Source organism: Aythya ferina (assembly GCF_964211825.1).
Source record: "Aythya ferina genome assembly, chromosome: Z".
Taxonomy (NCBI): Eukaryota; Metazoa; Chordata; class Aves; order Anseriformes; family Anatidae; genus Aythya; species Aythya ferina.
The window spans coordinates 74,566,590-74,583,348 of NC_140299.1; the positions used below are offsets into that span (position 1 = coordinate 74,566,590).

General features: G+C 43.1%; 1 protein-coding gene across 1 annotated transcript; it reads right to left on the reverse strand.

Annotated features, from left to right (window-relative positions):
* Nucleotides 1-3,639: 3,639 nt before the first annotated feature.
* INIP (INTS3 and NABP interacting protein) lies at nt 3,640-15,072 on the reverse strand. Its single transcript, XM_084504518.1, has 5 exons — nt 14,373-15,072; nt 13,512-13,585; nt 7,924-8,026; nt 5,326-5,416; nt 3,640-4,048 (listed from the first exon to the last, which is right to left on the reverse strand). Exons 2-5 carry the CDS (start codon nt 13,534-13,536, stop codon nt 3,953-3,955), a joined length of 315 nt encoding a protein of 104 aa, XP_084360644.1. The 5' UTR covers nt 13,537-13,585; nt 14,373-15,072; the 3' UTR covers nt 3,640-3,952.
* Between the last annotated feature and the right edge of the window lie 1,687 nt (nt 15,073-16,759).

Sequence of the window (16,759 nt, forward strand, 5' to 3'; positions counted from 1 at the left end):
GTTTTGCTTTCCTCTGACCAGCAAGTCACCTGCTAGGGCAGAGTTTGAAAGCGTACCACTGCTGGTGTCCCGTTGACAGGCTGTGGTGATCCACGGCTGCCAACGCTCAATTACACAAAAAGCCTCTGAAGATGTAAGGATGTCCATAAATCTACCTACTATGATCACGTTTCCAGTGCTTGCTGACTTGAATGTGCTTTCTTCCTCTCTGAACAACCTGTATGCAAGGAAAGAGCTAAAAATCATGCCCCCAGGGAAGCACATCACTTGGTTCCTTCTATCAGGGGCATGGAAAGGAGGAGGATGTGTTGTTTAAGCTGGAGAGGTTCTGGGGTAAGCCCTGTGGTTCCAACAACCGCAGAAACTCACTGGTGCAAACTTTTAACCCAGCAGTGTGTGAAATCCACTTAGCCAAGTAATCTTGAAAATAACTTCATGGTTCATTGCAGAAAGCTCCGTGTGGTGGATTTCAGCCTACGGATGTCCTGCAGGCATCCTGAAATGAGCCACCCCAATGGCACCACTACGCTGGTCTTTCATTAAATAAACACAAAATCCATGAGGATTCCCCAGGCAGCCTTGCTCTTCCTCAAAACAGAGCTGAGGGCAGAGCCTGTGGGCGCTGCCAGCAGCGGGGAGTGCTGTTCCTGTCCACGGGGCCCCGGGGTAGGGCTGGGATATTCTGATCCTATGAAATGAGCTCCAGCCTTTAAGTGACACAGGCAGTCTGATACCCGACTACAGACCTCCAATGAATCCAGCTTCGATGGGGCTTCTCAGCACAAACAGAATGGCACCGAACTTGAGTTCACAGGACCCACAAATTACAGCTGGCTTCTCCTGTGCTGACTGCACCTAATGACAGAATTAGCATTTAACTGATTGTACACACACCAAAGCAACTACAAACTCCCAGTAAGTGTTATCAGGGAGGTGTAATTTCTTTCTAAGTTTCATTAGTTTCAAAACAGTGCTTCTAAATCAGCAGAGTGAAAATACAAGGAAGATTTGGAAACTATGATCTTACAGAAAGCATGTGTGGTTATACAGGTCAGGCTGCTTATGTGAAAACTGAACGTATTCCAGAGCATGTAATGGTAGGAAAACAAATGATTTTCGTATCTAAATATGGAAATTAAGGGTGCGGAAGGGAAAGTTGTTTAGTCAAAGGAAGAGCAGAGAGATATGAAGAAAAAAGCTGTGGTTCACTTCTTTCCTTGCATCTCTGAGTTCTTTACCTCTTTCTGTTCTTGACACATTACAGCTCTGTGCCATCACTCAGCAACTGCGATCTTACTGTGTTTTAGGCTGTCTTACCCACGTTGTTTTTCAGCATAAGATGTCCCCAGTACTGTGACCTGCTCTTACCCCAGCATCTGGGGCACACGAGGGCTCTAGACAGACTACACCAACAATCTGTGCTGATTGGAAAGGTGAATTACTATTGTAGTAAATGAAATGAAATGATTCTTGAGTGATTACACATGTTAAAGTACTCCTCGGCACACGGGTCAGTGCTGCATTACAAACCTTCTGGCTTTATGTGACGGACTTAATGGACAATGCTAGAAGAAAGGTATCGCAGGCTCTGTATATTCTAACTACTAATTATTTGCACCTGAACACGCAATTTCAACAGGAGAAAAGCTTTAGCTGAGATTACTGTACAGGGATAGATTAATGATTTTAATACTGATTAATAGCGGAAAAGAAAAAGTGAGTGTGGCAAGACAAATTGATGCATCTGACACTAATTGCTAGAGTGTGGTTTCTAAGACAGAAGCTTCCACATACAACATTTGTAACTCTGACAGCTAATTATACCTAGATATATCACTAAGTCCCTCATGATTACACAGAATAATTTTAGGCATAACTTAAAAATATTACAAAAGCTGTGTCATTTTTTTCCCTCTTTCACATACCTATGAGCCTAAGCCCCAGACTTCTGAAAGCAGATCTTTCAGTACATAAGATGAAAACACCACAGCTGGCAAGTTTAAACTACTGCCATGGAGCAACTAGAGCTTTACAAAGGAGAAGGGTGTTTGCTACATCACTGCCTGGATCACATGCAGTCTGTGCAGCAACACTGAGAGAGCCTGTCTTTCAATGTGATAGCACAGAATGTCTGTTTCTAGAGAAAGCTGTTCCTCCTTAAATGTGGAATGTGCAGCCTGCTGTTTAAATTCAACTAAAAACTAAAATCAAAACTTCTGCTGTATCTTCTTTACTTTTTTTTTTTTTTTTTTTTTTACCTCTGTATGTTTCCAAACTTGGACTGATTCATACATCCTCTTCTGCGTACACAGATTTCCAGTTCTTTTTCTTCAAAGCATCTCAGATAATCAGCTCACACTACAGAATAATTTGAGTAGTCAGAACAGTTTTGTGGTGAAATTACTCTTGGTAATTAAAAAGAAAAAGCTACAGAGAACCAACCACTGAAAACAGAAATGACAGTACTCTTTCCTCCACTGCCCACAAACCCATCATCATTCCCATGACTCACCAGAACAGACCCCTCAAAAAGCACAATATGAATAACTGATACTAAATTTGCACATCTTTTAGCTTTCTCAGGCCTCCTCCACAAGATTCTCCTTCTTAAACAGGTTGAAGTATGACACAGCTTCTGCAAAGCTCCATACTCAGCTGGGGTACATGAAAGTGGTGGCGTTTTCCTCACAGCTGCACCAACCTCTTGGCCCCTTGCTCTGTCTTCTTGCACATAAGGAATGGAACTGTTAATATTGCCTGTACTTCATGAATGCTCACTGTGTTCAGGCAATCCCCTGCAGATGGGAACAAGAACACAAGAAACCCTGGATGTCACTAAGGATATCAGCAAACTGCTCCCTGCACTCTTTATGTGCTGTCCACACTCCTGATATTATTTCTATGGCTCCAGAAACTAGATGGGACAGCTAAGGCTGTGCAGAGGACTGAGCTGCTTCAGATGGGCATCAATTTAACAGATGCTTTCTGATTTCTGGTTTTCACTTAATTTCACTTTAAATCTTCCCTCCACAGGAAAAGCTATCAAGGTACAAGTATAATTTTAGTATTGAAATTGTAGGTATGTAAGAATGTCTACGTAAGGACTATTTTTCCCTGTAAGTTATTTTATACTGGTAGCATAACCACAATTACAAAATTAAGATAAAAGATTTTCTTATAGCGTGGAGCTAGAATTGGTTACCACAGATAAAAAAACAGCAAGGAAGAAAAGAAACAGAAATGAAACGCACCATGTATTGAAAAGGACGTGATGAAAATTATGTCCTTTTTTTTAACTTAATTGTCCTGGCACACAGTGTGATTAATCTGAAATGTCCAGAGAAATTTAGAGGCTTTTATTTTGACTGTTTGAAGCAATTGCTTTTTCCCCTTCTTGGTGACTTTAATTCACTTTTGTATTTCACAAAATAAAGAGGCAGGCACACTATATCTAAGGACTTGAGTAGACCAGGGAATGCTACAACAGCAAATGATACACTTGATAATGTCCCTGCATATGGCAAAAGAGAGTGACCAACTGATGCATTTGATAAATTCACGTCTGCTTTGACTTTCTATAATTCATGAAGTCAAATATACACAATAATAAAGAACACAAATGCTGATAAAGTATCCATCTTTTGGTGACCCTGGTTTGGACATTTATTCAAAGGAAGCACAGAAACAGGGAAGAGACGTGCAAGCGCCACGCACTTGACACTCCCAGGAAGTCTTATGGCTGACTTTGACTTGACAAAGGAACAGAAAGAGGGGGTAAAAACCTCTGTTCAACAACACTGCTTTTTCATTATTTGAACTCATACTCCCACAAGGCAACCACAAGGATCCAGGATGAAGCAGTATTTGAGATACTAAAGTAAACGAATTAAAAGGTCTGACAGTTCCTGCTATGGACAAAATCAGACTTGGCAGTTCTGAGAAACAGCATCGCTCATTCTGCCTCGAGTCGAGGTAGGACAGGAAGAATAAGATTTCCAAATGCAGAGTCTTGAGTTATGAAGTATCCTGAAGAATGTGCGTGTGCATGCTGGAAAAAAGGAAAATATTCGTTAAAGCATAACTCCCTGCAGCACTACTAATACAATTCAAGACTTTATAGATTCTGCAGCATTAACTACATTTTTCTTCCAGTCTGCTCTTCAGCCCTGATACCCAAACTCAAAAACAGTATTTTAGATCAGACACGTCTGAACAGGGCCCATCAGGGGGATTAACTTGGACATTCCCTGCTGTGCCCTTTTTGAGAAATCCCCCAGACATTGGTAAGTGAACTGCTGAACATTCTCCTTCGAGACCCCACACTTCCAGTCCCACCCATGACCAACTTACAGGTCTCGGTACGGATGCCAGGTGTGACTCTGTGCCAGAGGTGTGCATCAGCAGTGTCACACAAGCTGAGGCTGCACCTACAAATGCTGTGTGAGCACACATCCTGCAACACCAGCTGTCTGCTCACGTGATGTATGTATGTTTGCACACCTGAGGAGGCAACCTGCTGCTTATGTCTCTAAATAAACTTTGTGAAATCTGATATGGCTCTTTCCAGCTCAAATACCGGACTCCATAAGCTAGATGGCCTGCACATTCTTCCCTTCCACTAGGGGGGAGGAGCCCTGCTGAATACCGAATTGAATTTGAGTCAACAGTGTGCCCATACCAAAGGATATGAGCACAGCAGTCTGCACTGGCAACAGCAAAGCCAGCAGGCCAAGGGAAGTTATTAATTCCCTCAGATCAGCACTCACAAGGCTGCGTTTGGGATACTGTGCTCAGTTTTGGGTTCTCCAGTGTGAGACACAAGCTGGAGGGAGTACAGCAGAGGGCCAAAGAGCTGGCTGAGGGCTGGAGCTCTCAACATCCAAGGGGAAGATGAGGGAACTGAGCTTATGTAGTCAGAAGAGAAGGCTGAAAGGAGATCTTAGGCTGTTTTCAGTTACCTGGTGAGGGGTATAGAGCAGACAGCTAGACTTGGAGCCAAAAAAGACAGTGAGAAGCGTGACTGGTATGACTAGTTCTCCCTACAGTTCACGAGACATTTGTAAGTCTGACGAAACTGACTCCTGACAGAGATGTACAGAACATCTATGATTATACTACAGGTTACATTCCCAAACCATATCAAGGGAGAAACAGCTGATAGATTTAAACCTGTATCATAACAGAAGATTGTGACAAATGTATGAAACCTAACCTCTGAAAGTGTTTTTTCATTCTCTCTAGGTGAGAGAAAGCAGGACTGCTCTCTGAAAGGATGAGCATCTAAATCAGAGCCAAGCTGAGCTGAAGCTGACTGTATCAGCTTACCTGCAGTGCAGCCTTCTGCTGTGCTGCGATGTGCTGCTGCTCAGCATGATCACGGAAATCCTTGTTTAGTGGTGATCTTGCAAGTGCAATGCTGCAAAAAAGAACAAGATGGTATGAGACACACCCTCAGATAAAATTGTCCTTACCATTCGAGCTATAGGTTTCATGACTTCTGCAGCTCAGGATTTATTTGGGTTATGGCCAGACATCTTTAACGATTGTTTGGGAAACTGTTATTTGTTAACATAAGGGAGAAAGGGAAAATGGAGTGATGACAGCTGTAGCATTTGACCTAGCAAAAACAACCGATGCCAAGCTAAACCTGGAAGGCTCACAGTTCTCGATTCTGTTGTGGATTTCGCCCATGGGTGGAGTCCCACTGCAGTCAGGGGAACCAGTGGGGTACAACCTTCAACAATGTCAGTAATTTTTAAAACCACAGTTTTGTGTTTTTGCCATTACTCAGTCACTCAGTGACTGTTCTAATAACTGTGATAAACAGAAGCACTAACGAGAGCTCTGCAGTCTTCAGCATAAAACCAATTCTTCAGCAAGTGGGCAGCAGATTACTGCTTGTGGTAAAAAAAGCTTCCTATTGACATAACTGAAATAATGATCCCCTGATGATAGCTTATGATACCTGCAATTGATTTTGCTGATGTATCCCAGTGCAGTGCACATTAAGTTTCAAATTAAAGTTTCAAAGTACATGTTTTATTTTCTTTTGTATCTTAAGACTTGTCCACCTTGCTAAACAAAAAGAATAAATTAAAAGGAGACATCCCCCCCACCCACTCTATGTAATTAACATGAGCAGTCATCCTCCAGATAGAAATCAGTGTGGACTGCCGTCAGAGCTGCACTGCAAGGCAGGTGACAACTACCTCTCAAATTGCTTCTGGAGGCTGGTGCTAGAAGTTCAACTCTGCTCACTCACAGAGACAAAAGTAGGAAGGACAAGGGATCCAAGGAAACTCATCAGCTGATTTTTCCTTGCAGCTCCAATGTCCATAGCTGATTTACTAAATCAGCCAAGCTTATGAAAAGACCTTTAGCTAAACTTAGACTTAAATGCATAATGAAAGCAAAGTAGTAATCCTCTAAACATACTTTGTGACAAACTAAGATAGGCATCTGCTGGAGAAAGGCACTAAGTTTATATAAAATGTAAGATTTTCAGTCATTTTGAAGGTATTTATGCTGCATGTAATTATTTATCCTCTAACTTTTCAGTATGATTTTTGTAGATAATCTTAAGACCTCATCACACACTGACACTTTTCAAGAAATGTTTTCTGGTTTTAGATAGGGGATTCCCATGTACTAAGGCTAGAGACCAGTAACTCATTCACCCTTACAGAGGCTGTGCCACTTCTGTGTTTTATGCACATTAAGTGTTTTTCTGCCAAATTTGCAGAAATTCCTAGGTCTTATTTCTGGTGACTCTGTGGCTTAAAGCCCACAGCACAAGATCCCTGCTGCAGAATTCTCAGTTGCTCAAATCCATGCATCAGCCCAACGTGGCAAAGCAGAGAGTCCGACTGCTAGTTTGTCCCCCTTTGAAATTCTAGTTTCTAACTCCACTCACTAGCATATGCTTTATTTAATTAGAGAAAAAAGAAACCGAACAAGCACTCATTGAAACTCTGCTGGAGTTGTGATGAAGTGTGGCCAGGAGCCAGCAGCTGTAGATATTGCTATGACTATTTCTACTTCCTCTCTAACCAGTAGCTGTGCCTGAGTATTACCTGCATGTGGAGCTACATAACAGATCTAACTGAGGCAGCTTCACATAGTTTGCACGCTTTTTGACAGCATGAAGGAGTTAAAGATGATCTAAAATCTCCTTCAGAAAAGCAGCAGGCAGCACCCAGGCTGTACTCCCAGTGTCTAACTACTGTGCAGATGCCCTGTGTCTAGAACATGGCATTGCACGTGCTTCATGCCAGCCCTAAAGCACAACAACCCCCATTTCTCCAGGTAGGCTGGTGTTTGATTCTCTGGATACTGAAGATGACAAAAATCCCTTTTTTTTTTTTTTCCTTAAAAGGGAGATATTCCAGTGACAGCTTCTAAACTCAGATTAAGATCATTACACCTCATGGTGCCCAATTATAGTTACAATTCAGTGTCTTTTACAAAAAGATGTGCAATTATATAAGCTGGCTCTGTCCTGCATGCAGGGAGTTTCAAGGATAACTCACTCCTTACCGTAAGCGTTCCCCTCTAAAAACACAGTACCCTGAAACTAATGGTCTGCTACCTGCATTCCTCAGAGCACTTTAGCTTAATAATTAAATGCTCTCTATGTACCTATTCCCTGATTCTTCTTTAAGGTAGACTTCCATACAGCTGAATAAGTGTATCTTTCTCCCTCTCTCAAATAGAAATTAAGTAAGCCAAAATTCAGGGTCTGCAAAAATTTTTAAATATTAATGTGTTCTTAGCACGCAAGGTCTCTCTGACTAGTTATTGAGCATGACGAACAAACACTCCTGTTAAGTGTTTATACAAGTTCACAGCTCGCTTGCTATTCTTTTTTTTCCCCTCTGATTTAACCAGTGATGTCTGAACAACTCTAGAAGAAATATAAAATACCTGGCTCCAGGGTGATTTGTGGAAGACTGGTTTTGCATAAGTAACTTTCTCTTCTCCTTGTCTAGTTCTGCCAGGATTGCAACCCTATTTTTATTCTGGAAACCTGGTGAGAATGACAGAAAAACATTAGAAAGATTTACTTCATTTTTATGGTCCAACTCTAACCTTGTGGAATTAAAAGTCCAGCACAATATGACGTTATGATGAATACACTCATCTTCAAAGCTTTGCTCTCATCTGAAAGGCTATTATTAAAGGCTATTAATAAATAGGTTTAATTTACCTCTCCTCATTTTACAACATGAAATAGCTTCCTTAAGATATCATACATATTAATACATTTTAAAATACAGGTTTCTACCTTGGGTTAGATCCTACCACCCCTTCCCAAGCCACCTCTGGAGCTGTGGCCATGGCAGGTGATCAAATAACTTCCCTTTCAAAGAAAAGGCAAACTTACCATATCCTAGATTTGAATGCAGTCACTGAAAGTACAACTGAATGATAGCAGTTTTATTAGTCACAGGGACTCATTTTTCAGCCCAGTAAACTTAAACTGTAGTACAGGTCTTACAAAGTAACAGCTAAGAATGAGACCAAGAATAAGCTCGCAGATGTGCTTGTACATAAAGTGACAGCCTGTTATTCAATCCAGGAAGAAAGGTTTTAATACACTGATGTCCTTATGTATACAAACTATCCTCAGCCTGAGTTTGGAGAATGCCCGCAACGCTGTAACAGAGAAGAAAAATTATATTGTCTGTAAACAACACGAGAAAGTGGCCTTTGTTTGCCTGCTTGTCACTCTCTGAAATCAGAAAGGGACCTTGTGTTGTAGAGAAGGAGGCAGGAAGTAGACTGATGGAGGGAATTCAGAAAATGCCTAAAATGGCTGCTATTTATCTATTTTCGGACTTCTCTTTAAACAAAAACATGGCCCAGCAGCCGTACTTACACCAGACTCTTGCACGGTACAGGAGCTCGCTGTATCCCAGTGTCAACTGTGCTGTGGCTACCAAATAAACCAGACATGAGGTGCCTGCCACAGCCCAGCACACCACGTACAGCAGCATGACTGCGGGCCACAGCTACAGAGAGAACTTTATCAGGCCCCCGTGTCACCGATATCACCCCTGATATCAAGAACGTAGACGCTTCTTTACCTAATTTGCTGCCAGTCTCTAAAATACCGAGCCACTACGATATCATAAAAAGTAGGTGTAAGGGTCAAATTCTCTCTTTATTTGCTCTGTACAAAGAGCCAATGTAATTTCCACTGGAAATTTGTGGGCCATGCCCTCGGGCCCCACCCTGGGTACTGTGCTGCATTAACATGAGTAAAAAAATGGTAGCCCACATGCTGTTAGCAAGGCCGGATGAGTAACTCTTAAGGGGAGTATCAGCCTACTAATGTACAGTGACTTACAGTGTATTTGCACCACCTGCACCTGAAGTTCATTCCTTTTGAGAGATCTTTTGTTGCTGCTCTATTGCATAATCCAATATTTCTTTTATCAGCACGCCTCAGTGAAGGAGACAATTATCAAGTAGAAACCTTCTACCCTAAATAATAATTTGCATCTTTATTGCCTTGCTATTAAACCCTCACCTTTTCCTTTTCACTACGCCTAACATATGCACTCCGTGTCTTTAGGTCCTTGCTTTCTCGAAAGGAGCTGAGCCATTCCATTACTTTTTACTGTGTTTTTATGCAAGATTGCCCACGATCACCTTTACATTTGTTAACAGATTTTAAATTAAATGTAACTAGCCCCTATTTTCACGTTTGTCCATCTCTCCTTCACATGTTGCAGTATTCCCACTTAAACTCTCTGTTTTGCAGCCGTATTGGTTCAGGTCTTCCGTGTTTCTCTGTGTTTTAGGTAACACACACCATCTTTTTTTGAGCACCCTGCGCCTGCAGGGTTCAAGAAGTTCAAGGCATTGAAACACAGCTGGACGCACGCTCCAGGAGATGCAACAGCTACGGGATCTTGCCAACAAGCTGCGATTCAGCGCCTCTGAGTTGCAGCTAGCCCAGCCTGTTCCTTTTCAGCAATTCTGGAGACAACAGGACAACCGGAATACAGCAAAGCGGGCCTGAGCTGAAGTCCTTATGTCTGCATGCTCATGCTACGCATCAGGCAGGATGATTAAAACTTGACATATTACTCAGTAGCCTTCTGCCAGTGCTTGTTTTTCCTGAAATGCATAAATCTAAGCTTGAAAGTCAACCGATATGGTGATTGAGGCAGAAAAAAAGATCACTTTTTAATATACATTACTATCAGCTAAAAATAAAGACTAAATATGCTTACATTTTTATCACGAAGCAGATGGCGTGATTCAGAAAGCTTCAAGACATATGTAAGAATAACATTTTAATAGAATTTTAAATGCTGTGATCAGAAACCAAGCAAGATAATCACGATCTTCCATTTTAGTGCAAGTCTTGCCATAGTACCACAGGCCAGAAACTCTAGAGGGATTCAGAAGTCCAAATAATTTTTCTACCCTCTCCTCCTCTACTGAGGTGTTTGGTTTTTTTTGTTGCTCTGACACTCAGACAGCACCCATCAGCAACCTACTGTACTGAAGAAGTCATTTAAGAGAATTTGTTATTGATGAGTAGAAAAAAGCCTACTTGAGGCAATGGAGGGATACAGTCAACACGTACATGTTAGAGTTCCCCAGCTAATAATTCAAGGGTCCTACAGGTGGTAGGGCTTATTTATAAAGCAAAACAAAATCTGCTCATTAAAAAGTTAACAGTCGAGAGAGCAGGGCATGAGAAATCCATTTTAGTGATGAAGAAATGGCATCCTTACAAAATCATTCATCAAATTTGACAACATATCAGAGATTTTCCTTTAGATTCTTTCCTGCCCAGACTCCTAAAGCTTCAATAAAGGCCGACCTGAAAAGCTATGTAAGTTTCCTACCTCAACTGTAAAGAAGGAAGCCTTCCATATGTAAATTTTATTCCCCCATTCTGCTTTGTAGTACTAATAATGTGGACGTGTCGAATTAAAAAAAAAAAAAAGAAAAAGCCAACCTCAGTAAAGACCAGACTTGCACCTATGAAAAGTAGCAGAGATTTTCAAACACAGCAACTCTTACTAAGCCTTTTAAGTTTAGGCTTCCCCTAACTGGAAACAGTTGCACTACTGTTTCCAGTTTGAGCAGTGCACGAATATCCTTTGCAGCTTTGCAGGCCCAAGAGTCCAAACACAAGATAACCAACAAGTTCAAGGCATCTCAACAGGCTAGTAGCAGTGTTGGATGTCAAGCTGAGGACTTGGATCTGCACCTCTAAGGTAGCAGAGACATTTCAACCTGTTATTTTTGACATCTGTGCTTCTGACATCACGCATTGTTTTATATGCTCTGTGAAACAAAAGACATATCAATAATTCTGCCAGTTAACTCGAGTTATTAGAGTATATATCAATAGTCTGTCTGTCCCCCAAACAACACCTGCATGCATTAGTGAACGTAAGTCACTGATCACTTCATGGCTGCAAAGTTCTCCAGGGAAGGCGATGGCCTTTGGGCACTGTGCTACAGATCAGGCTCAGACGCAGGGCAGAACAGCTGGTAGATGACATAACCCAAAGCAAAACACCATGATTTTCCTGTTTAACAGGGACTGAAGGAACAGAATGCCAAACCTGCCTGCTCAGGCTGTGTTACCTGACTGCGCTTGCACACCTCTAGGCCAAAAGAGTAAACAACCATCGGGACAGAAGGAGACCCTGCAGAACTGCTACAGCTTGAAGCTTCCAACACTTATTTCAATTTCTTCCATTACACCAGAACTCTTCTTCCCCAAAGTTTAGCCCTGCCTGAAGCACTTCTTCCACCTGGGGGGACCTAAACGAAATCCTTCTGGAGCACAGTGACATATCCCTGCTCTGAGGGCTTCCTTAAGGGGAGCTCACACACGCAGCAAAGTCTTTGACTTGGTAGCATGCAAGGTGAGCTTTGGCTTTGCTGTGCACAAACAAAAGCACTACAACAGCAAACTAATTAACGCATGTTGCGTAAGTACGGTGAGGGTACACTGCAGAAGCATCGTATTACCACGTACTTAAAAGTAATTTCTGTAAAATCAGAAGTGGATGGTTTCTTTTCTACCAAAGTCCACCACTACGGCCTACAAACTCCTGTTGTGGACAACATGCACCACGTTGAAAGCCATTCCCTTTCTTCTAAATGCTGTAATCAGTTTCAAGCAATCAGTGTAATCAGTTTCACGCGGCACTAAAACCCTGAAGTACAGCTTTCATTAAATCCTATCTGGTTTTGCTGTACGAAATAGCTGCAGCTCCTCGTCAGGAAACGAGGGAACGAGTTGCTTGAACTGCAGCAATATACGTACCATGCAGCAAGATGAAAACAAAGTGTTTGCCTCCTTCATTTTCACTACTAGACTGCATCTGGCCAGGAGAAAGCCACAGAGGCCTTGAACTGGTGAACCTATTTACCTCTGCCTTTCTATTTTTCTTTATAGGCTCATTTAGATGGTCTAAATCAGTAGTGTTTCTTGCCTGCTTTGTGAAAATGATTTTGATATTATTCCTTTGGTGACTCTCTAAAGGACAGACCACTGGAATCTTTTATACTTTGGGATATCAACTTACAAGCCTGTGGAGTTTGGGGGGGAGCGAACCCAAGGCACTCTGACACTAAAATCCTCTCCTCTTTCCCTGTACATTCACACATTTAAGAACAAGCAGCTTTTAAGTCTGCATGACAACATTCTACCCTGTGCAATGATGCTCACTTGGTGTTTACAAACTAAAGCAAGATTTATTATTGTGTACAGAAAGATTTTCAGAGTTCAAGTGTGCAAAGAGACGACTATCTGCCATCTGCGATACTATTCTCTCTGCACTTTTACAGAAGCCAGTAAACTGTACAAAAGTGACCTTCTGCTGGTCCAGCAGCAAGTAAAATATGTCTTTCAGACCAACACTTTCCTTCTATGCTTGGCTAAGCCTTCCCACACGCACCTCTAGAGGGCGATTTAAGTCCCTCTTTCGATTTACGGCCGGAGGCATGCCTCCCCCCCCAAACTAAGCATTTGGGCGAGATGTATTGACCATTCCCACGCCGTCAGTGCTTTTGCAGATGCCTCACCATGTGCTGAATCGCTTCGTGGGAATCACCGTCATGATTTTTTGGGCTTCTCCTCTTAGGCTACCTTGCTGCCCACCCCTTCCCGGGGCCTTGCTGCTGCCACAGCCGGGACTCGTGGCTGCTCCTCGCCACAGGACGGTCGGTGCTCGGTGTTTTAATTGCAAGCAGCCCTCAGGAAGTGGTCGAGGGATGGGTGTGAAGGGATGACCAGAGGCTCAGCGCTCCCGGCGCCCTCATGGTCTCCTCACAACCCCTTCACGCACGCCTCCTCTCGGGGCACTTGCTCTCACCTCGCTGCTCTCCATCCCTGCCCTTCTTCCTTCACTTTTATTATATATTTTTTAATTTTTTTGCTCTTTCCACACACACAACTTGTGGTTTTGGGTGGCCTCGCCATCTCCCTTGTCTTCCCCACCGCCTTCCCCAGCACCTGAGGCAAAACCTACCGGGTCCCGAGGGGTTTGCTGCCATCCTCAGCTCCCAGCCCGACCTCCGTCCGGCCGCTTAACCCCACGGATCTCTGAAATCAGAAAATAAAACACAAAAAGAGGCAGAACGCGGGGTTTGCCCCTGTATAAGTGTGCATTTTTTTATTCAGACACGGATTTTTGCTCTGCCACACGCGCGCGCCTCAGCTGCGGGCAGGCAGAGCCCTGACACCGAGACGCTGCTGAACTAACCCCATTTTATTTTATTTTAGTATTATTTTTAAGCAGAAACAACGCGAGTTGTGGCCCATTTACTTATTTATTTATTTATTTATTTAATTTTTAAGCAGAAACAACACGAGTCGTGACTCATTTACTTGTTTATTTAATTATTATTTATTTTTTCCATTTTGGATCCTTTTATTCACGTTTTATGAATAACCACCCCTTTATGAAGGCCACCCCTGGGTGTGGGGGGTGGGGGGGAGCACCCCTGAGGGAGGGAGGGGGACAACCCCCCGCCCCCCCCCCCCTCAGGCAGGAATGGACTCGCCCTCCCAGCCTTCTCCCCCCTCCCCCCCCACGTCGGGAATGGTCTCTCCCGCTCGCCTCGCCCCCTCTCCACCATCCTCCCCCCCCACCGCCCTGCGCGAAATGGTTTCTCCCGCCCACATCTCCCCCTCCCCTCCCCTCCCCCGCCGCGGGAATGGGCTCGCCCGGCCCGGCCCGGCCCGGCCCGGTTCGGTTCGGTGCCACCCGCGGGAGGGCCCCGGCCCCGGCCCCGTTCCGCACCCCCCCCCCCCCTCAGCCCCCTCCCGGTCCCCTCCCGGTCCCCTCCCGGCCGCCGCCATCCCCATCCCCCCCCCTCCGGTAACTCACGGTGCGCGCTGCCCGCTCATGACGTCACACTGCCTTGGCGGGCGGCACGGGAAGGCGTCATGATGGACGGGTCGCGCTGGCCAATCAGCTTCAAGCGCGGCGGGAGGGCCCGCCCCCTGCCTGGTAACCAAGGCAACGGGGTAGGGCCCGGGCCTACCTCGGGCCTGGCCCGGCCGCGGGGCCTCAACGCAGGCCTCTGGCTTGCAAATAAGGCAGTCACACAGCCTGTTGTGGTGTTAAATACAAGATTATTATTTTAAAGGCAGTACATTTTCATAAAATAAAGTTGTTTTTTTTTTTTTGTTTTGTTTTTTTTTTTTTTTTTTTTTTTTTTAAGTCCTATTAGAAATAAAAGTATATAAAGTCATCTGTCGTTGTTTCTGGTGTAATTTCAAGGGGTCTCCTTAATAGAGACATTTTGGGTCTTGATGCTGCAAAATAAAGTTTTGTTTGTTTGTTTGTTTTTGTTAACCATATTTGAAATAAAAATACACAAAGTCATTTGTCGTTTCGGGTGTTATTTCAAGGGGTCTCCTTAATACTAAGATTTTGGGTCTTAATGCTGTGAAATAAAGTTCTTGTTTGTTTTTGTTTTTTAACCGTATTGGAAATAAAAATACATAAAGTAATTTGTTGTTGTTTTCTGGTGTTATTTCAAGGGGTTTCCTTAATACCGAGATTTGGGGTCTTGATTGTGCAAAATAAAGTTGTGCGATTTTTTATTTTTTTTTTAAGCATATTGGACATAAAAATTATATAAAGTCAGCTATCGTTGTTTCTGGTGTTATTTCATGGGGTTTCTTTAAAACTGAGATTTTGGGTACCGAGGGTGTGAGTTGGGGGGTTTGTATTGGGCATCCTGACCCACCGTGGGGGATCTCAGACCCGGTATCGTGTCTCTCAAGCACCACAAGCCTTTAAAATGCATCTGCTGCCTCTCCCAGCAAGTCTTACCGACTTAAAAGACAGTTTCCAGGCTAAAAGTGGAACGAGGGCTTATTAAAATCCGAGTTGTTTTAGTTAGGGTGGAATTACTCATATTGGTAGGAATGTAGGGAGGGTGCCTGCCAAATGCCACGCTGTTCCATTATCTGGACAACCAGATATATACTTAATTGTCAAAGAGAAATTACAATTTTTTTAGAAAAAAAAACTTCGGCTGCGGCCAGCTGCAGCAGATGATGTGGAAATAATATTTCAAGGGAGTGTACAGAATGTATAAAAATCCTGTTGGTATCTGCAACATTCATTTGACCTAAAATAGTACATTTTTCATGTATTGTGCATGCAAATTCTGGGAGAGGGAATGTCCTTATGGCCAAGTATACTGCCTGGCTGTACACGCATTCATATTTTACAAAGCCTTGCTAAGAGTGAAAATGTTAAACCTGGACAAGTTAGAGAGATGTCTAGAGACTTGTAATTTCCACATTTAGAATTCGGCTACCCGGACTGTTTGCCTGGTAAAGCCAGTCTCTGTGTGTTTGTGTCTTAATGAAACCCCAACCAGCACCTGAGCAACCAGCAAATAGCTGACAATCACAGGGACTTTTCTGTTTGCTTTAGGACTATTAAAGTTGTGTTAATACTGTTGAAGGCAAACATTGCTGCCATTTGCACATGCAAGCATTATTTTCAAGTCTCTTTGCCTAAACAGCTGATTGAACTTCACTGTTTCTGATTTTTTTTTTCCTGTTTGCTTTGTTTTAATAATTTCTCAACGCATCTGAAGAGTTGTCATGTGTGCTGTTTTTTCTGCCTTTTAACTATGCTGTCTTGGTTGATCTGCAGTTTACTTCAGCAAGAGATTTTGCATGTCATCTGTAACTGCTGAGAAGCCTTGCAAGTGAAGAGCAGCACAGAGTCCTAGCTGGTAACCCCACCTGATGCATTTCACTGAACACTTGTGCCAGAATCAAGATGTGATTTTGGAAAACTGCAATTTGAGAGGCTTAGCTGCTGGGCTCTTCCTTGACCCAGCTAACACTGGTGACAAAAATGTACTTAGTGGGCTGTGGTCCTGGGCTGGGGAGCAAGGAAAGAGGGTAGAAAAAGGAAACATAGTAGGGCAAGGGAGATGAGTCGTGAACAAGGAAACAACTCAACTGTAGAAAAGTTGGGACTCGTTAATTCTGAAGTTTTGTTTAAGCATGATGAAAATGAATCATAGTAGTAGCTTTGAGCATCTGTCTGAAAACATGGTGCTGCCTCAAGTCAAATGATTGTTTGGCTTTGAGAGGAGTTTCATATCAGTAAATTAATTTCCTCCTTGGGTTGTAGAAATAGGAATGAATGTATCCCTTGAAAGGAACAGAGTCTAATCTCTAGTACATCAGAATACTTTCATTTTCCCTGAAATTTCTCTTTCTTGTTCACCATAATCAAAT

Excerpts from the sequence above, each read along its gene's own strand:
- INIP (XM_084504518.1), bottom strand. The coding sequence starts at position 13,536 with ATGGCAGCAAACCCCTCGGGACCCG. Across the intron at positions 5,417-7,923 it reads ACAAATCACCCTGGAGCCAG|CATTGCACTTGCAAGATCAC; the intron begins GTATTTTATATT and ends TCTTTTTTGCAG. Across the intron at positions 4,049-5,325 it reads AGCAGAAGGCTGCACTGCAG|CATGCACACGCACATTCTTC; the intron begins GTAAGCTGATAC and ends CCTTTTTTCCAG.